This window comes from Nerophis ophidion, linkage group LG06, assembly GCF_033978795.1.
Source record: "Nerophis ophidion isolate RoL-2023_Sa linkage group LG06, RoL_Noph_v1.0, whole genome shotgun sequence".
In the NCBI taxonomy this organism is placed as follows: domain Eukaryota; kingdom Metazoa; phylum Chordata; class Actinopteri; order Syngnathiformes; family Syngnathidae; genus Nerophis; species Nerophis ophidion.
In genome coordinates, this window is record NC_084616.1 from 64,304,902 (window position 1) to 64,325,672 (window position 20,771).

Below are 20,771 nucleotides of genomic sequence, written 5' to 3' on the forward strand. Positions count from 1 at the left end.
AATTGCCTTTCAAATGTCTATTCTTGGTGTTGGGTTTAATCAAATAAATTTCCACAAAAAATGCGACTTATGTTTTTTTCCCTTCTTTATTATGCATTTTCGGCAGGTGCGACTTATACTCCGAAAAATACGGTACTTCCCGTTTTAAGATTGATAAAGATGATGTATCCAAACAAACTGGGCAGAAGGATATCGTAAACACAAGGAAGTCCAAATTACTACTAGATGTGTTTTTTATTCAACTCACAGTACATTCTACAGATGCACACGTGTTACATTACCTTAATACAACAGAATCTGATAATACCTCATCTTTAAAAATGAATTGGTCCTAAAAATATAAAGGAACAAAATTTGAAGTCACCAAAACTGTACATTATTAAAAATTCACATGACACCACATTTGGTTTTCTGGTCTTTTTTTTTTTTTTTTCCTTTTTGTAAAACATTTTTAACGTGTAATAAGGAACAATGTACTGTATATGTTCTAACCAACTGATCTGAGGTCAGTGTAAGAAATATGTTTAAATAAAAGCTGGACTGTGGTGCGGTCCTGTTTGTCACACGCGCCAAAGAAGCCGCTTCATCATACACTACTGGCCCACAAGTGAGATTAAAAACAAACAAAAAAGGAATGTAACCCAGGTACAAATGCAGCCAGTGCTTTGAAGTCATTTGCAATTCCTGTACAGCACACAATGTTCGATTATTTTACACACAGTGTCACAACATATGAGCAAGCATTCAGCGTCATCTTTCCAATAGACAGACCAACCGGTGCAAGTAACAGTTCTATACAATCTGTTTACTACTGACTGCTGCTTCTTCACTGTGCAGTGAAATACACATGGACTGACTGACATCAAGTATCCTCCAGTCTTCCACACAGCAACAGCAGTAGAAATGTGTGTGTAAGTGTGTGTGTGTGTGTGTGTGTGTGTATGCGCGCATGTGCAAGACTGAATGGAGGTTATACAAAGTCTACCCAAAAAGCTATTTCTTTTAGTTGATCTGGCCTTTTTCAGAAATCTGCTCGACCAGTCTATGAGGTCATCTGTACAGTCACTACGAGCTATTGCTATTAAATAATCCCAGCTATTGTCATCTTTATATATATATTTATATAGAATATATAATGAAAATATATAGCGCAACAAAACTTCTAGGTATATAAGACCGCATTACGTGACATTTCTATTGAATAGGTGAGAAATGGTCAATTATCTATTGTGTTTGTTGTGGATCGATTACCAGGTCCAATGTCAGTCGCTCGACTGCAAAAAAAAAAAAAGACAATAATTTAAAAAAAAAAAAAAGGCAATGAAAAAATTTGAGACTTTAAATCCTCCGGGCCTGAGAACGAATCATCGCCCCCCCTCCCCCAGAGATGGACTTGACCCAATGCCTCGCTACGATACAACTTGTGAAACAGGTGTGGCACAAACAGGAGATGAAGAATGACAAGTTCAAGTGAGTTCAGTTGCAGGCCTGAAGAACGAGAGACAAATATTAAGTCTGTACAGATATACTTTTACAGGCGAGGATACCGTCTTTGCAGTAACGAAGGGTTGCTTACAGCACCGATAGTCATGTGTTCTATTTGTCTTTGTTCGAGTAGAACTCAGCCCAGCGGCTCTCGAAGAAGCGCCTCATTGAGTGTCCCGCCATCCCCACCACAGAGGTGTCCTCATTGAACAGCACACAGTTGTTAAAGACCAGCTGAGCATCTGCAGCAAACTCCTCACAGCTGCAGTACCTGCAACACAGAAATGAGGGACATTAGCAAGTGGGACGTCGTAAGAGACACACAAGAAAGCTTACCCTCCCTGCAGCAGCCTTTCTCTCATGGTCAGGAAATCCATGGGGTTCTTGACAATTCGGCGGTAACCCGACACCAGACGCGGGTTAACAGGCTCGAGGAACGGCCATGCGTCTGCATGAGCCTCCATCTCCATCAAGATGATCCTAGCAGGATATCAAAAGATTAACATCCACCGACCACATGGTACTGTTAAAAGAAAGCATTAGGTTGACAACTCACTCGCAGAATGTGAGGTCTGGCTGGTTACGGGTGGTCATCCGACGTCGCTTGGCGGCCCCTCCTTCTGCTGGGCTACGAGACGACGAAGAAGTTGCAGTCATGGTCGTCGCCACCACCACTTCCTTGTGCCGCGTTGCCATGCCAGAGCTCCTTCGGGTTGTGGTGTCATCATCTGAGCTGTTTTCTTCATATCTCTTCTTCTTCACCCTGGTCCTCTTTTTAGGGTGCGGTGACTTGCTCTCGTCCTGAAAGACAGAAGACAAGAGCTGACCATCTGCTGCAAACACTGACATGGAGTTGCTTCTCTGCTTGAGTTCTGACCTTGGCAGTGCATGTTGGACAAAACCAGTCCCCTTCAGGCACCTGAGTGATCTTGGGCTTCAGGCAGTACATGTGACAGCCTCGATCGCAGCCGTCACAGAGCAGCAGACACTCGTCGTTGTCACCTTTCCTGCACACCTGGCACGCCTGGAGGAAAGAGTCTTAGTCAAATTGACACACCTGAAGTTCAGTGGAATTGAAAGATGGTAGCTCTTTATACCACTTTAGTCACAGATCTTTCCCAAGCGATTGCTTTCTCCAGCTGCATCAGACAGAGACACAGCTGAGGGGCACTGCGGCAGCGATCCAGAGCCTGCCGCCATGTTCTGAGCCTGGATGTGATCTCACTTTCCAAGCTGGAAGGGAAGAGAAGCATCTTAGAAACACAAAAAAGTATTATTGTGCCATGTACTCCAAAGGCAGTTCTACTAACCTGATGACATCCATGGGTTGTTCTTCTCCAGGGGTTGGCGTGAGAGGAGCGAGCCGCATCACCTCAGCCGGGTTCCAGAGTGGCTCCTTTAGGTAGCGCCTCTCGATGTTCCGTTCCAGGTTGGCGAGGCGCAGCACAGCCAAGTCCAGCGGGTGGGTGGCGATGCGAGGCAGGCCAGACCACTCCTTCTTGGTGCGTACTGTCCAGTCATCACGGGGGTCGGCGTCATGTTCGTAGTACTGGAGGTCCTCGCGGTTGGAGTCTGGCTCTGGGATTGTGTACGGCTTACATGAGGAGAGTGAGTCCAAGTTAGCCACATTTGTGAGTGTGTGTGTGTGTGTGTGTGTGATGCTGTCCAATCTGATTATATTACCTGAAAGTCTATTGCTGGTACCTCAACGCTTGACTCAGCTTCATTGACCACACTCTGAGGGGGAGCCTTCAATAGAAATGAAACAACAATATTTATTAAATGTCTAGTATTTATTAAAATGTGTTATTGTTGCTTTCTCACCTTCAGGTGAAGGTCAGAAGCCATGACTCGCTGCTCTAGGTTCTCTACCCACTGGAGGGCGCTGAGGTCTACATCCATTGCCTTTTCCTGCACTTGCCAAGGTTGCTGCAGAGCCTCTAACAGCACCTCCTTCTTCTCCTCCTTCAGCTCAAACATGGGATCTAATGGGAGATAGTTATTACAGAATAAAATGAGCAGTTCAGACAATTTTCAGAGTTTTATGACTCAAATATTTGCTCACCATTGATAGGCTTGGTACACATCTCCTTTAGGCTCTCCATATTTTTGGCCAGGTGTTTATGGAGTATTTTTTCTCTTACTCCTCGTGGATGGAGAGCTTGCAGGGTGCTAAATAGCTCTTCTGGATCTTTGATCCACCACCAGCCGCGCACCATTGCTGCAAAAGATATGAAGTATTGTGACCACAGTGTTGACGAGGTAAGAACATTTCAAGTGTTTTCTACTTACATGCTGGAATGGGCTTAACCACCAGCTGTGTAAAGTACTGCTGCTCGAGGTCATGGAGAAGCGATGCGGGAGGGGGACCTCTGCGCTTGGCTGAGGCTCCACGTGGCCCCCTGCGGGCAGGGCTACTGCCTCTGCTGCCTCTTCTTCGCCTGCGACCTGGCCTGGCTGGGGTGGTAGGAGCCCGTTTGGCAGCATGAAGGAGTGCGGGCTTACACTCAACAACAGGTGGTGTTTGTGTTGTTGAGAGTACTTCTTCTGTAGCAATCTCCTTCTGTGGGTCAGCAGAAACTTCGCCAACAGAAGTCAAGGGTGGGTCCAACTGAAGGATAAAATTGAACATTTAAATGTATTTATAGAAGTTGCATTATAAAAGTTTACTATGTTATGGTTAACATCAAACCTGTATGAATGGGGCAGCAAGATCCTGCGAGGGCGATTTAGGGGGTGAGGAGGGCATGTTGGGCTCACTCAGACAGTTGTCATCACTTTGTGTTTGGGGGAGTGGAGTAAACCATTGGTCTTGCTTCTCTGCAGCATCCTTTACAGTCTCTTCTGTTTGACCGCCCTCTAGAGGTTCTTTAAGGCAAGTGTCACTGGGTACTGCATGTCTTGATTGGCTGAGCCAGTTCAGGAAAGCAGACTGCGAGAGATCTTGAGTACAGGCCCCAACTGGAGAGCCTAGACCATCTTCCCCCGCTGACCTGACGCTACTTCGACGCTGGCGGCGGATCTTTGCAGTGCGAAGGTGGAGCTCCACCTCAGGTTTGATTTTTCGCGGTCGCCCTCGTCCTTTTTGGCTGCTCATGAGGGATGCAGTGCCAGGGAGAGGGTCTTCCTCTGGGGACAATGTCTGCGTTTGAGGGGTACCAGAGAAAGGCGAAGAAGGCAGAGTCTGAGGGGGAGTAGTTTCCATTGGAGTGTCTTCTGCTTTGACAGGCATCTCTTCTGTTTCAGCCTCCTTTTTGAGGAACGTAACAGGCACCTCTGCTATGACCACATCTCCTGAAGCTATAAGATAATGAAAAACATTGGAAAAATCAACAAATCAGCAATTTGTTTAAAGTTTATTGTAATGTAAACACATGTACTTACTTAGAAGCTCTTCTGGACCCTCAACTAAAACTCCTCCGAGATGAGGGAGAGCCAAGTACCTTCTTCTGTACCGGTCCTGGCCCAACATTACAGACCGCATGGAATGAGACGACTGAAGCAGCTTTTTCCGGAAGAACGCTTGCCGCTGAAGATGGCCAAAGGAAGAGGATCATTTCACTGCTTGAAACAAAGATTATTAATGCTGTGATAGAAAAGCATTAGTCTTACCTTAGTTAGCTTGTCTATCTGCCTTTCAAGATCAGGAATGCTGGCATTGGTAGGACTTTCACTCTGTAGAAAAAAAAACCCAAATATTTAAATAACGATTTTCTGGTTCTAGTACATGCAGTTACTGCGCATACATACATCACTGAGTTTGGCGTCTTCTTTGCGACCACGGCGACTGCTTCTGTCTGAAACAACACTCTGCTCCAGATTGTCCTCCTCAGCTACCCGAGCACTACGTCGTCTATCCTCTAAACAAAGTTCTTCTTCTGAGCGTCCTGTGCGACGCGCCAGCGCAGTCTTAAGTCTGTGAGGAAGTATGAGGAAAAAAAACAACAAAAAAAACCTTTAACATCCAAGTCATCTACCACTTTTTCTTGATCAAATTTGTAAAAGCATGGATGGATCTTACTTGCGCAATTTGCCCTCAATGATCCACTTGTTCTTCCTGTAGCTTGACATGTTTTCCAGCGTGTTGTCAATGTCACTGAAATGTGAATTTTTTTTTTACAAGTGAGAACCTCTTATTGCCGAATACGAACGTATTCAAAAAGCTCTTGTTCTAACCTTGTCACAACACTGCTCCCGTTCAGCTCCTCCACCACAAAACCCAACATAGATGCCTTGGTTTCTGGTGACAAGGAGTGAAAGGTTTTGGTCCTCAGTGTGTTGCACACCTCCGTCTCATAACCATGTGATTCCAAAAAGATGCGAAGAACCTCAGAAACTGTGCTGCGCGTCAGCTGCAGATCAGTCAGTTTATCACCAAGAATCTTTACAGACTGTGGGTGAAGAGCAAAACGAAACAGAGGTCTGAGTAACATCTCCAGAATTCAGATTGTGTTAAAAAAATTGATGTATCACACACCTGATAACAGGATGGCAGGCCTGGATCACGGAGAGCAACCTCAATTAGCTTTATGAGCAGGTCTTGAACCTCCCCCTGGCTTTCTCCTATACCAAGCAGACCTTCCTGCAGGGTGGCAAGACTGGGGATGTCTTTGGGTACATTGAGACCCACCAGTTTCCCATAACCATGAAGAAACTCGACCACAGCTAGGCAGTGAGAAAAAGCTGTGCCAGAAAGAACCATACCAGGCACACGGGACAGATCTGGCAGGGGCTACAAGAGGAAGAGTCATTATCGCCATAATCTTTGTGATCGCATGTTAAAAATGAAAGTAAAAACTCACTTTGTGGTCAGTAAGACACATGTCTTCGGTGGGTTTTCTCAACTCTTCTGCAATCAGCTGTTGTCTCTTGCGTTCCTCTAGTCGCCTCTGGGTCTGCACTCTTCGCTCTGCGGTTCTCTTAGCTGCCAGGGTGGCACGAGCTGCTGCCTCGGCCTCAGCCTGGGCCTTGGCCAGAGCCTTGGCTTTACCACGAGCACTCAACACTCTCTGGCCCTGAGCTATCCTCTCCTCATCTGTCTGCTGGATTAGAGGAGTTGCCTCCACCTTGACTGACCTTCGTCGGCCTGGCTTCTTGGGCTCGGCAACAGACTGTTTCGCATCCTCTGTGAGCGGTGATGCTGTCAGGTCTTGTGGCTCGGCTTTTACCTCTAAATTCTGGGTGTCTTGCTGTTGCAGAAAACAGTACACACACATACTGCTGAGTAAGTACTGGTGTAAGGGATTATGTAATGATAGTGACATTTTTGGGCAAAACCTTGGCTCTCTTTTTTTCTTCTCTTATCCTCTTCATCTTCGCATCCTCCATTCTCTTCATTCTGGCCTAAGTGTTGAATACAAAAATCAGGAGAATGGACAGACCTCTGCCGCACTCAGTAAACTGCAATTTGTTTTAGTTGAGGCGTGTTGTTTACGAATGACCACCCACAGGAGGCTTGCTTGCCTGGCTAAAGACATAGTAGAGGCGGTACTAAGTTATGTATACTCATCTCTATGGTGGCAAAAATAATTTCTCCAAAAAAAATACACTTCTCACAAGTTTTCACACAATTCTTTCATTATCACTGGAGGACGAGAAATAGCTAAAGAGAGCAGCAGGAGTCAAGAAGTCGTGCTAACCGCTAAACAAGCTTGAATATAAAATAGCAAAACAGAAGTGCTTAGCACACTTCAGCGTTGAGAGTTACCAGTTTTTGAAACGAAACTAAAGAGCCAAGACATACACGTTTGAAAACATAAGAATATGCTACTGTACAACCAGCAGCCAGAGGAGCCTTGCAACCTGCTGTGCAATGATTCCATCAATAATATGCCCTGTAAGATATTGAGATAGTGTCATCGCAAGACACTATGGATGTTTAACAGGTTACTAAGATTCTGGAAATCATGTTTTAACCCAAGTGTAGAGGTTACACATATACTTGCCTGCTTTCAGCCCAATTCATTATAAGACAGAGCAAAAAAAAAAACTGATTTGGATATAGTCAGAAAACTCCCCAAATAAGTCAAAAGATTAGAAAATTTGTCATTAAGTGCAGCAATAAAGGAGACATGACAACCACATCATAGTAACATCATAAACAATTACAAACAATTACAAGTGCAAACCTTCTTCTTCATCTTCTTCTTGATTTTTGACATTTTCTCTTTGTCTTCCTCTGTGAGGCCTTCTAAAATAACCAAATAGAAGATAGTAATCACATGACACAGCCATCACATTAAAATCAATCATCGCTCACTCACCCTTAGACTCAAGTCTCTTCAACAGTTTGGCATCAACTTTAGTCAGGAAGTCAATCATCTTGGCTTTGGGGGGTCTACCTGGGCGGCGTACCTGCCCTGTCTTCAGGCTACAAATCCTGCTCGGTTTCTCTTTGTCAGGGTTTGGCGGTCGACCTCGCTTGCCGGTGATGGCCATGATCATAGAGGGGATCTCCTCATTAGCCAAGATAAACCACTTCATACCCTGCCACACATCATAAAGAATAAAGTGTTTGCATGTTTTATATTCTTGCAGAAACTGCAGTTTTTCATTTATTGGCAAGCAATTTATTAAGTGCAATTATTAACCTCAGGGCTCTCTCTTTCTTCATAAAAGTCTCCAACAGGCATGCGAGGGCTGAAGCTGAAGTGTTCTCTAGTGACAATACTGTCATGGTGTTTCTTCAAGTACTGAAAGATGCAATGTAGGGATACGATTATAAACGCCTTTATCCCACCACCATAATCAACAATCACAGCACTACCTTAATAATTTCTGGGAATTGCTTCATTCTCCTTCCGCAGGGTGCGTAGTACCAAGTCTCACCCCTCATGCGGTCATCTAGTTTCCTCACACGAATCTCTCTCTTCCATCTATTATCAAGAGAAAGCTTTATTACATCACAGTCAAATATATTTTGGAATGTCCTTTTAGTGTATGATAGCTTGATATGACAGCCGTTTTATCAAGCTTAAAGGGTACTTAAAGACAAATAAGCAGAAATCAGTGGCTATTTTGCGTAAAATACACTGTAAAAGACTGTACATGTAAACATGTATGTTACCCATGCATCAGAGGAAACTTGACTTGCTGCTCAGTTGCCACCCTCCTCCTGTTAGGTTCACCTGATGAAAACCACACACAGGCTCAGCACAGGTACTGTCAAACCAGCAGTATCCTAAAGCATCTTCTCATCTTTATTACCCGCAGTGAAACTTTGTTCTTCATTGTCGTCAGCATCACTGGCAGCTATTTCAGCACCTTGTTTTGGTGGTTTTGTATCATTTCCATCTTGGTCCCGTTTTCTGGCCCTATTCACCTTGGGTTTGTCAAAAGGTGAGCTGATGGCGGCCGGGTTGGCGAGAACCGCTTCGATTGTGGCTGTGACGGAATCCATCTCCTCAGACAGAGGCCCAATCTGTTCACATTTGTCTGGACTTTTGAGAGATACCCTCCTCCTTCTCCTTCCCTTGGCTTCCACAACTTTGTCACCATCCTCTTCAGCCTTTATCATCTCCACTTTTGGGGTTCGACCACGTGGCTTTCTCTTGGGCTCTTGAGGTGCTTCAAAAAAATAGAAGGGTCATGCAAGTTATATTTGATGATGGAGTAAAATGTCATACTTATAAGATGGCGTATTACCTGATTTTCTCATCCATAATGCCTTTGGAGAATCAAGTTTAGTAGGTGTTTCTGGGCTTTTCAGAAACTCTCCAGTGGCTGACAAAACCTGATCAGTGACTGGCTGGAGCGGGTGTACAGCAGGGCTCTGTGCCGGAGTACTAAAGGCAATGAAGTTCTCATCTTTCATCTTGAAACTCGGTGGAGTCATGTTCTCGATTGCCGTGGTTGTTCTGCAAATTGCTCCGGAGTCTGGCGTATCATGACCTATACAAAAACGATACAATTTAAAATGTGAGCTCCAATTAATGAGATAAATGACAAGCTACTGTTGAGTTGTTTTAGCTTAAAAATTCAAGAAAGTACCTTCCTGAAATAGTTGAGATGCCCCAAACGCAGTACTGTTTTGGGAAGACACCAGTGCCCCAGATAGCTCCTGCTCACGAGTGGAGTCCAGCGTGTCATCTCTGGTGTAATCCAAGAAGGAGCTGCCGTTTCTAGTTGTGTCGTATACAGAAGACGGTTCTTCGTCGGTTTGTGAGGTACTGGCAAACTGAGAAGTGTCATTGCCCAGGTAACCGCTGTTGCCAAAGCTGCTGGAGTCATGTATGTGCAAGCTGCTACCAGACATATCTAAGAAAGAACTAATATGGAATCTTGACGCTGAGCTGCTGGCTAACTTGCTGCCATATTGGGAGGAAGTATATGAAGAGTGGTCAAAACTTTTTTCAACAGTCAGGCATTCGTCGGCACTTGGGCAATGAGTTTGCGCTGCCTTTAGTTGGTCCCCAACACGGCCAGTTGACATTGGCTCCTTCTGCATATTGTTGGACTGTCGTTCAGAATGGAAAGGTTGGTCTGGAAGATCAGATGATTTCTGAGGATCGGTATCTTTGTGTGCCTCAACCTGAGGATTGGTGTCTATGTGTGTCTCAACCTCAGGGAGGCACTCTTCTGCCTTTGTGCCTTTTTCACGCGCAAAGGCGTTCCTTGTGTTATTCTGACAACGGTGCTCTGGCAACTGACTAAGCACACTGACAGGTATGCAACTCGCAGGATGCTCCGCAGAGTCAGAATTGTAGACCGCTACAGAAGCTGCTGCAGGAGGCAGAGACACCAAGGCAGGAGGGACAGAAACAGGTGCACTACTGGAGGCTTGAGTGGTTAGTAGAGGTAGGGCAAAGAGAGGTCTGGCTGAGGGACTGTCATGGGCAGATAATGAGGGCAAACACTGCCCCTCTGGGGGGGATGGTGCTGAAGAGACAATAGGTCGAACGGCGTACAAAGAGTCCGTTTGGGGCATGGATACAGGTTTATTACCAGCAGAAAACAACACACGAGGTGATGTTTTTGAAGAAAGAACACCACCTGATGCATCACAAACTGATGAGTTGGATTTTAGAGCAGGCATGAGGGGAAGTGTTGAGCTTTGGACCATTTGTTGAAGGGATAAGATAGGTGTAGCCCCGGCGTAAGAAGAGGTGGCGACAATAGCAGGCGCTAAGACAGCTGTAAGTGGCCCAGAAACCTCTAACTCGGGTGATGTAGACGAAGAAACAATTTCAGACAAGACTGGGTGAGGAGCTGGCAAGGAGGATGATCCCACTATTGGATGTTTGGATCCAGGAAGCATCACCTCTTTTACTGCAGGAGCAGGAGACTTGAGGTCTTTCCCCATTTGCAAAAGAGAGGAATGCATGGGAGCAGAAGCTGATGATGATTGGGGTGAACTAGATTTAACATCATGGTAAGAAGTAATAGTAACCGCAGCAGAATCCATTGGAGAGTCAACAGCTGGAGTGCCAGACACCAGAGAAGGTACCTTATTTAGAGACACCGTGGAGGAAGATAAAGATGGTGGGTGCAATGTCTGGGGAAGTGCGCTCAATGAAGGCTTGATGACACCTTCTGGCTGCTGGGTCGTCGGCTTCTCAGAACTCTGATGATGATCACTTGTGTGCCTGATGTAAGCCGTGGAAGAGCCAGGAGCCCTTTGAACAACGGGTGTCTCCTCTGAGCGACAATGGGACACCTCCTTGTTTTCCTCTTTCATATGCCCTAAGGAAACACCACATTGAGTCAGCAGGAAAAAAAATGACACGATAATAAATATGGAAGACATCACATATATGATGGTCCAACATGTTTTAAATGAATTATGTGTCAAAAGATGGCTTTTTCAGGGAATACTCTCAATGGTTCTACTCATAATGACATGTTTGCTACAACAGTGGCACCTGCTGGTTAACCACAATAATGCACAGATCACAATAGTGAATCTAAAGCACAACATAAGAAAAATGCTTCAAATGAAAAAGACTGTTGATTGAAAGTATGTGATGCGTGGTCACCTTGCATGGAAGAAGACACGGTGCTAGCATGGGGGGTCTTGTTAGCGCCGCTGTCCTGCACAGGGGATGATGTCGTCCTCAAACCCGAGGGTGCCTCGTCTGTGTCATGTGGAGGTGTAAAATTCTGGGCTGTCGGGAGCATCGTCTGACCTTGTGGCGTCGATTTCTTTGGATGCTGAGGTGATTGCAGAGATGTATGCGTCTGCTGGTAGAAGGGCATCCCATTTGGCATCACGCCATAGTGATGCGGGAGATGCTGGGAATGGAGGTGCTGTTGCGTCGGCGAAGTGGACACTTGCTGCTGGTGAAGCGGTGACGGAGAAACTCGATGATGTGACGGACTCTGAAAGGTACCATATATACTGCGGGAAGTGTAACTGGTAGTTTGCGGTCCCGGGTTACTCCTGCTCCAGAAACGACTTCCAGTGGGGGGCAAGTTTGACGGGTCCGCCACAGAAGGTGGCTGGGAGCTGGCCATGTCCCCATTGAGTTGGTACTGTCCATGAACTTGGAAGTTAGCTTGTGACAAAGGCTGCATCATCCCCGGTGCAGGCTGCTTTTGGTGCAACCCGTGGCTGGGAGGAGAGGCCAAGGTTGGACTGTACTGAGGATGTGCTCCCCACAGGTAGCCCATGTTGCTCTGGTGGTGGTTGCTGATGTGCGGGTAAGGACCGGAAGGTGGTTGAGAACCAGGTGCACCAGACCCGAGTACAGTAGTGACGCCATTCACATTCATTTCGCCATTCATATCTGTCAAACACAAGAGGCCAACTACCACTTAGATCAGGGGTGCCCATTATGTAGATCGCGAGCTAGCGGTCGACCGCGGGGGGTGTGTCGGTCGATCGCCAGCCAGGCTTTTAAAAAAATGGACCTAAAAATTAGCGAACATCAATCTTCACCAAGACGTCACTTGATTGACATTCACGGCACCTGAAGGTCTTGTGAGATGACGCTGGCTGCTGTGAGATCATTATTAAGAAAAAATGACCCAGAGGAAGGCAGGAAACGCTTTTTATTTCAACAGAATCTTGCGCCGTACCTTCCGTCAAAACTCTAAAGGCCGACTGCACATTTCCTATCTTCAAAATAAAAGCCCTGCTTCATGCTGCCTGCGCTAGCAAAATAAGAGTCTCGGAAAGCTGGCGTGCACATGCTACGCCAGCTTCCTGAGCGATTGCTTGTGCACGCCAGCTTTCCGAGGCTCTTTATTTTGTTGGCGCAGGCAGCATGAAGCGGGGCTTTTATTGTAAAGATAGGAAATGTGCAGTCGGCCTTTAGAGTTTTGACGGAAGGTACGGCGCGAGAGTCTGTTGAAATAAAAACTGTTTCTCGCCTTCCTCTCGGTCATTTTTTTATAATAATGATCTCGCAGCAGCCAGCGTCATCTCACAAGACCTTCGGATGCCGTGAATGTCAATCAAGCAAGCTACGGAATTTGCCGCCAAAGTTTTTCTTGTAAAGTGTATGGAAGCTGGATAAATAAGATGCCAAAAACCAACCACTTTAATGTGGTATTGAACAGAAAGGAGGACTTTTTTTCTCCTTCATTCGAAAATGTGGGCGTTATCATCACTACTGTCTGATTCCAACCGATGCCTTGCATTGGTTGGAATTAAACACATTAAACACATTTAACTTGTTAAAAAAAACGTCCATCCATCCATCTTCTTCCGCTTATCCGAGGTCGGGTAACGGAGGCAGCAGCCTAGGCAGGGAAGCCCAGACTTCCCTCTCCCCAGCCACTTCGTCTAGCTCTTCCCGGGGGATCCCGAGGCGTTCCCAGGCCAGCCGGGAATCATAGTCTTCCCAACCTGTCCTGGGTCTTCCCCGTGGCCTCCTACTAGTTGGACGTGCCCTAAACACCTCCCTCGGGAGGCGTTCGGGTGGCATCTTGACCAGATGCCCGAACCACCTCATCTGGCTCCTCTCGATGTGGAGGAGCAGCAGCTTTACTTTGAGCTCCTCCCGGATGACAGAGCCTCACCCTATCGCTAAGGGAGAGCCCCGCCACATGGCGGAGGAAACTCATTTCGGTCATGAGCCAAAGTTCATGACCATAGGTGAGGACGGGAATGTAGATCGACCGGTAAATTGAGAGCTTTGCCTTCCGGCTCAGCTCCTTCTTCACCACAACGGATCGGTACAACGTCCGCATTACTGAAGACGCCACACCGATCCGCCTGTCGATCTCACGATCCACTCTTCCCCTACTCGTGAACAAAACTCCTAGGTACTTAAACGCCTCCGCTTGGGGCAGAAACGTCTCTTTCATAAATAAATATAAATGATATATATGAATGAGGTAGATCCCCTCGATTTGATCAATTAAAAAGTAGCTCGCCTGCAGAAAAAGTGTGGGCACCCCTGACTTAAATGTTTCAGAACAGCAAAACTCACTCATGAGGAATAAATAATACTCACTCTTTCCTTGCTGAGGAAAACTCGAGGACGAGCCATTAGTAAAAAGAGAATCCCCTGAGGAACGTGTCAGTCCTGAGTTTTTTGAGGAATTGGTGCCATAGTTGAAATGATTATTCGCTTCCATCTATAAAAAGAACACATTACTACATTTAGAAGATTCAAAATGTAGCCCTTAACTCGTCTTCATCAACATTGTGCAATTAGGGAACATTACACAGCCAAGCACGTGGGTATCACTCAGTTCCCATTGCTCCTTTTTTTTTTAAATACCGTATTTCCTTGAATTGGCGCAGGGCATATAGTATGCGCCTGCCTAGTATTACCGCCTGGTCAAACTTGTGACGTCACGAGTGACACTTCCCCTGTCATGATTTTCTAAATGGAGGCAGCTGATTTCAATACCGGTAATTTGAAATCGCATAAAGGGAAGAAGATTAAGCGCTGGCGTGGCGCAGTGGAAGAGTGGCCGTGCGCAACCCGAGGGTCCCTGGTTCAATCCCCACCTAGTACCAACCTCGTCACGTCCGTTGTGTCCTGAGCAAGACACTTCACCTTTGCTCATGATGGGTGCTGGTTAGCGCCTTGCATGGCAGCTCCCTCCATCAGTGTGTGAATGTGTGTATGAATGGGTAAATGTGAAAGTAGTGTCAAAGTGCTTTGAGTACCTTAGTGCAGTGTTTTTCGACCTTTTTTGAGCCAAGGCACATTTTACGTGTTGAAAAAATCCGGCGGTACACCACCAGCAGAAATCAATAAAAAACTAAACTCAGTTGACAGTAAAAAGTTGTCACAATTGTTGGATATAAATTTAAACCATAACCAAGCATGCATCAATATAGCTCTTGTTTCAAAGTAGGTGTACTGTCACCACCTGTCACATCAAGCCATGACTTATTTTGAGTTTTTTGCTGTTTTCCTGTGTATAGTGTTTTAGTTCTTGTCTTGCGCTCCTATTTTAGTGGCTTTTTTTTTAAACTTTTTTTGGTATTTTCCTGAAGCCGTTTCAAGTCCTCCTTTGAGTGATATTTCCAGCCTCTAATATTTCAGTTGTTTTCGGATGTCATGTTCGGATGTACATTGTGGACGCCGTCTTTGCGCCACAGTAAGTCTTTGCTGTCGTCCAGCATTCTGTTTTTGTTTACTTTGTTGCCAGTTCAGTCTTAGTTTCGTTTTGCATAGCCTTCCCTCAGCTTCAAAGACTTTTCTTAGGGGCAATCACCTTTTGTTTATTTTTGGTCTAAGCACCTTTTTACATGCACGCTGCTTCCTATTGTTTCCGACATCTACAAAGCAATTAGCTAAAGGCGGCCACCTACTGATATGGACGAGTATAACATGGTTACTCTGCCGAGCTCTAGACAGCACATCATTTGCGAATTATATTTACTGGTTTGCAAAAAATATTTTTAACGCAAATAGGTGAAATTAGATAATCTCCCACGGCACACCAGACTATCTCACGGCACACTAGTGTGCCGCGGCACAGTGGTTGAAAAACACTGTCTTAGAGGTAGAAAAGCGCTATACAAGTACAACCCATTTATCATTATTAAAAATAATAATAATTATAACTTAGATTTATATTGCGCTTTTCTAAACACTCAAAGCGCTTACAGAGAAGTGGGACTCAACATTCATTCACACCTGGTGGTGGTAAGCTACACCAGTAGCCACAGCTGCCCTGGGGTAGACTGACGGAAGCATGGCTGCCAGTTTGCGCCTACGGCCCTTCCGACCACCACCCATCATTCATTCACCAGTGTGAGTGGCACTGGGGGAAAAGGGTGAAGTGTCCTGCCCAAGGACACAACGGCAGCGATTTTTTGGATGTCAATAGGTGGGAAGCGAACCTGCAAACCTCAGGTTTCTGGCCTGCCGCTCTACCCAGTACGCCATGCCGCCCCAAATTATTATTCAGTAGGACTTAAGGTCCAAGCTTACATCACACTAAAATTTTTACTGCATACCTTTGGTAAGTGCCGGAGTGAGAAGAGGTTTTAAAATGGGACAGCGTGGCGTAGTGGAAGAGTGGCCGTGCGCAACCCTAAGGTCTCTGGTTCAATCCCCACCGAGTACCAACCTCACGTCCATTGTGTCCTGAGCAAGACACTTCACCTTTGGTCCTGAAGAGTGCTGGTTAGCGCCTTGCATGGCAGCTCCCTCCATCAGTGTGTGAATGTGTGTGTGGATGGGTAAATGTGGAAGTAGTGTCAAAGTGCTTTGAGTACCTTGAAGGTAGAAAAACCGCTATACAAGTACAACCCATCCATCCATCCATTTTCTACCGCTTATTCCCTTTTGGGGTCGCGGGGGGCGCTGGCGCCTATCTCAGCTACAATCGGGCGGAAGGCAGGGTACACCCTGGACAAGTCGCCACCTCATCGCAGGGCCAACACAGATAGACAGACAACATTCACACTCACATTCACACACTAGGGCCAATTTAGTGTTGCCAATCAACCTATCCCCAGGTGCATGTCTTTGGAAGTGGGAGGAAGCCGGAGTACCCGGAGGGAACCCACGCATTCACGGGGAGAACATGCAAACTCCACACAGAAAGATCCCAAGCCTGGATTTGAACCCAGGACTGCAGGAACTTCGTATTGTGAGGCAGACGCACTAACCCCTCTGCCACCGTGAAGCCACAAGTACAACCCATTTATCATTTATTTAAAATAATTAGCGCATGCTTACTATTACTGCATGCCATTGGTAAGCGCAGGGGTGAGAAGTGGGTTTTAAATTTATTAGCGCCCCGGCGGCAATTCAAGGAAAATACGGTATGTGTTATTAAGTTTCCTCCTTATTAAACTCGGAAAGTGTCGCTTGTTGTCAGCACCATTTTGTGCCAACAACAAGCATCAAAATGTCGCAGCTAGAGCGGAGAGGAGATGAGAGCGAGGCCCAGCGAGGCGCAATGGAGTTGCCTAAAAAAAAAGGTTGATCATTACGGCTGATGAGGTGACTAAACGTGTACACAAGATTCGCGCAAACCCAAGACATGGCCTCGGTCCATTCACGACGGGCGGCTCAGCGAAGCTACGTCTTGGCAAAATGCCCCATTTATAAACGTACATAGTTGGCCCTGGTAGCACTAAAGCAGCCCTCTAAATACCACATTTCCTAATTCAACGAGGCCATTGCGAGCGCCGCGTTAGCTCCTTTCTCACACGAACAATTCACGCCAGAGCGACGCTCGTCAGTCTTCAAAGACGGCATACAGAAAGTTCAAAGCAATAAGAAACCGGGTGACAAGTTTCCATTCACGCCGGAGACGAAATATCCTCCCTCGGCTCCAAGGTTATTATGCAAATCCTCACAATGGAAGCGAGCGAGTGATGCTAGCTAGCGAAATAAGCTAACTGACCCGGAGCGTCATCGACGCTGCGATGTTAGCAAACATCCCGGCATCGAGTACCGCGACCACGCGGCTTTCAACGCACGACGAGCCGCAGGAGTGGATATAACCACGCCGACATGTCGAGTTCGGTGTGATTAGAGGCTAATGACACGCTACTCGCCTATTAAGAGCAGGATGCCTGCTCCCTTTTGTTCGTGGGCTAGCGTGAGCTCGCCGCCGGATAAATGACTTTTGTTTACGCGGTGCGCTTTTTGCACAGCATCACCCACTCAACTTGGATATTTCCACGCAGAACTACCATACCTTTCATTACGCTGATCTCGAAGACACCAGTGCCTTCACAGCCTCCGCCTTGGTGGAAATTGAAGCAGCGACCGCGCACGATAAATAATTAAAAAAAAAAAAACAACTCTTCCCCTAACCTTTGGGTTTTAAATTAGAAAACATGGCTGGTGTGCTCCAGTGCGGCCATGATCACATAGGAGGGCGAACAGAAGCAAGCGTTAGCGCTGCGACAATGACCACACACGCATCCGGTCAAAGAGATGTTCTTCAAAGTAAAATACCTTACTACGCTTGAGCACCTCGTATAGTAAAGATCAAGTCAACACAGTAGTATGGCGTCACTACGAATGGCTACAACTAAAAAAAAAAAAAAACGAGTTTAACTGTTGCCCCTACATTCCTTACAATGCGTGATAGCCACGAAAATAACACTTTACAAAAGTGGAATATCAATAATCAAACGTAGTTGTCTGGTTTACTGGCACTTACCAGTTAGTGAACTAGAGTAAGTCACTTTTATTCCACTGTAGAAACAGGAAATGTCTTCAGCATTTTGGGCTGGACAAAAAGAAAGCAACCGACAAAGAGGAAGTTTACGGTCGAAGTAGTCTAGACCAGTGTTTTTCAACCACTGTGCCGCGGCACACTAGTGTGCCGTGAGATACAGTCTGGTGTGCCGTGGGAGATGATCTAATTTCACCTATTTGGGTTAAAATATTTTTTCCAAACCAGTAATTATAGTCTGCAAATGATGTGTTGTTGTTGAGTGTCGGTGCTGTCTAGAGCAGTGTTTTTCCACCACTGTGCCGTGAGATACAGTTTGGTGTGCCGTGGGAGATGATCTAATTTCACTTATTTGGGTTAAAATATTTTTTGCAAACCAATAATTATAGTCTGCAAATGATGTGTTGTTGTTGAGTGTCGTGCTGTCGAGAGCTCGGCAGTGACCGTGTAAATACTTGTCCATATCAGTTGGTGGCAGCCGGTAGCTGATTGCTTTGTAGATGTCGGGAACAGCGGGAGGCAGTGTGCAAGTAAAAAGGTGTTTAATGCTTAAACCAAAAAATAAACAAAATGCGGGTGCCCCTTAAGAAAAGGCATTGAAACTTAGGCAAGGCTAAGCAGGACGAAACTAAAACTGAACTGGCTACGAAGTTAACAAAAATTGAATGCTGGACGACAGCAAAGACTTACTGTGGAGCAAAGGCGGCGTCCACAATGTACATCCCAACATGACATGACAATGGACAATGTTCCCACAAAGAAGGATAAATACGAGTGAAATATTCTTGATTGCTAAAACTAAGTAGATACGGAAAATATCGCTCAAAAGAAGACATGAAGACAATATATATATTTTTTTTCCCCCAAGATGGCGCTACTGTAGTGGCTGCTGTTGGCAGGAGCTCTGTGCTCTTGTGTCATCCTTTTGTGTTTCCCTCTTGTTTTCATATGTCATTATATTTTTTTGCCTTTTGGTCCAGGACCCTTTGGGACTGTGACAAGGGGTGGCACTTTCGTGACCTCTGTGGTGCTTTTTTTGTGGACTTCTGGATCCGTCTCTCGGCAGCCATTTGGCCATGGAGACCAGCTGCTGGGTGTCTGCCAAACCGGAGTCGGTTTGGAGGGACTGGAGGAGATGCGGATGAGGGGACAGGGCTGCAGAGCTAGCACTGATCGCTGGGACGGAGAGGCTTCGCGGTGTCTTGGCTGGGTGAGCAGGTGTCGGACACCTCAGTCACCTTGGACGTATCCTCGCTCATCCATGTGGACTGGACACTGGCCGAGAGTGGAGTCGGCTGTCTTGGTTGCTTTGTTGGATCTGCTCCTGTCTCTGGCCATGCTCCCTCCACCCCAGCGGACAATGACGTGGAACACCGCAGAGGCCACCACAGTGGATATGTTTCTTTTACTTTTTATTCATAGCTGAATGTAGAAGTGTCTGGTTGTATCTGCTGCTTTAATGTCTTTAATGTCCTCTGTGTTCTTTGATGTTTGATGTTTCCCTCTTACATATGTGTACTATGGCTATGAGTTGTTGTTTTATCCTTGGCCTTAGTCTGCACCCCCTCTCCAGGGCCCAGGCTAAGACCGATTTTTTTATTTTATTTTAATCTTTTATTTTTTTCTCCCATTCCCTCCGCCCCTTGTTTACCTGTATCTCATCTTTTTTGTAAGGGACGCTGGAAGCCGGCAGACCCGTCAGCGATCCTGTTCTGTCTCCCTGTAATGTTTGTCTGATCTTGAATGGGATTGTGCTGAAAATTTTAATTTTCCTGAAGGAACTCTCCTGACGGAATAAATAAAGTACTATCTAATCTAATCTAATCTAATGAAGCTGCTACAGGAAAATACCCAAAAAAGAGGAATAGCCACCAAAATAGGAGCACCAGACAAGAACTAAAACACTACACAGGAAAACTCAAACTAAGTCAGGGCGTGATGTGACAGGTAGTGACTGTACACCTACTTTGAGACAAGACCTAAAATGCTTGGATATGGTTTAAAGTTTTATCCAACAATTGCGACAACGATGTTTTACTGTCAACTGAGATTTGTTTTTTAATGATTTCTGCTGGTGGTGTGCCTCCGGATTTTTTCAACGCAAAAAATTAGCCTTGGCTCAAAAAAGGTTGAAAAACACTGGCCTAGACGTTTCTGGGTCCGAAATCATTAAAGGCTCACAATTTACTTTTTATTTATTTATTATTAAATAAAAATAAAAATATACAAGATACACTTTCAATTAGTGCATCAATCCCCATTCACACTCATCCACACCCGCTCACACAAACAAGGGTTGTTTCTTTCTGCTACCAAAATTCTGGTTCCCACAACATATATAGCACAGTCTGCAAGGGACACAGTCCCTGAAACACACATGATTGTGTGTGCCGCCGGTCCACTAACATTATCATTAATTACTATTTTTTATGTAATTGTTTTATATTACTTTCTTTTTTATCCAAGAAAATGTTTACTTTTTTAATTTATAAAATAAAAAAAGGACCTCATCTTCACCAGACCAGGTTGTTAAAGGCATTGAAACTTAGGCAAGGCTAAGCAGGACGAAACTAAAACTGAACTGGCTACGAAGTTAACAAAAATTGAATGCTGGACGACAGCAAAGACTTACTGTGGAGCAAAGGCGGCGTCCACAGAGACTCCACCGGCGTGGCGCAGTGGGAGAGTGGCCGTGCGCAACCCGAGGGTCACTGGTTCAAATCCCACCTAGAACCAAC

At 45.7% G+C, this 20,771-nt stretch overlaps 1 protein-coding gene across 4 annotated transcripts; it reads right to left on the reverse strand.

Annotated features, from left to right (window-relative positions):
* Nucleotides 1–215: 215 nt before the first annotated feature.
* Nucleotides 216–18,040, reverse strand: baz2a (bromodomain adjacent to zinc finger domain, 2A). Of its 4 annotated transcripts, XM_061904577.1 has the most exons (31): nt 17,548–17,765; nt 13,884–14,007; nt 11,460–12,209; nt 9,475–11,166; nt 9,130–9,375; nt 8,692–9,051; nt 8,552–8,612; nt 8,252–8,360; nt 8,076–8,177; nt 7,749–7,971; nt 7,614–7,675; nt 6,763–6,828; nt 6,288–6,674; nt 5,963–6,217; nt 5,662–5,876; nt 5,507–5,581; nt 5,236–5,401; nt 5,098–5,160; nt 4,870–5,014; nt 4,178–4,785; nt 3,778–4,096; nt 3,551–3,706; nt 3,310–3,470; nt 3,169–3,234; nt 2,796–3,079; nt 2,583–2,718; nt 2,363–2,509; nt 2,042–2,286; nt 1,822–1,965; nt 1,577–1,756; nt 216–1,488 (listed from the first exon to the last, which is right to left on the reverse strand). In XM_061904577.1, the coding sequence occupies exons 2-30, from the start codon at nt 14,005–14,007 to the stop codon at nt 1,597–1,599; spliced, it is 7,527 nt and encodes a 2,508-aa protein (XP_061760561.1). In that variant the 5' UTR covers nt 17,548–17,765; the 3' UTR covers nt 216–1,488; nt 1,577–1,596. The 4 variants fall into 4 exon arrangements, with proteins under 4 accessions (XP_061760561.1, XP_061760560.1, XP_061760562.1 ...); XM_061904576.1 differs by lacking the exon at nt 17,548–17,765 and adding an exon at nt 18,019–18,040 and having other exon boundaries at nt 216–1,756; XM_061904578.1 differs by having other exon boundaries at nt 216–1,756; nt 7,614–7,672.
* Between the last annotated feature and the right edge of the window lie 2,731 nt (nt 18,041–20,771).

Coding starts and splice junctions, on each gene's coding strand:
- baz2a (XM_061904576.1), bottom strand. CDS start 14,007: ATGGAAGCGAATAATCATTTCAACTATGGCACCAATTCCTCAAAAAAC. Junction 3,471..3,550: donor GTGTACCAAGCCTATCAATG/GTGAGCAAATAT, acceptor ATCTCCCATTAG/ATCCCATGTTTGAGCTGAAG. Junction 1,757..1,821: donor GAAAGGCTGCTGCAGGGAGG/GTAAGCTTTCTT, acceptor TCTGTGTTGCAG/GTACTGCAGCTGTGAGGAGT.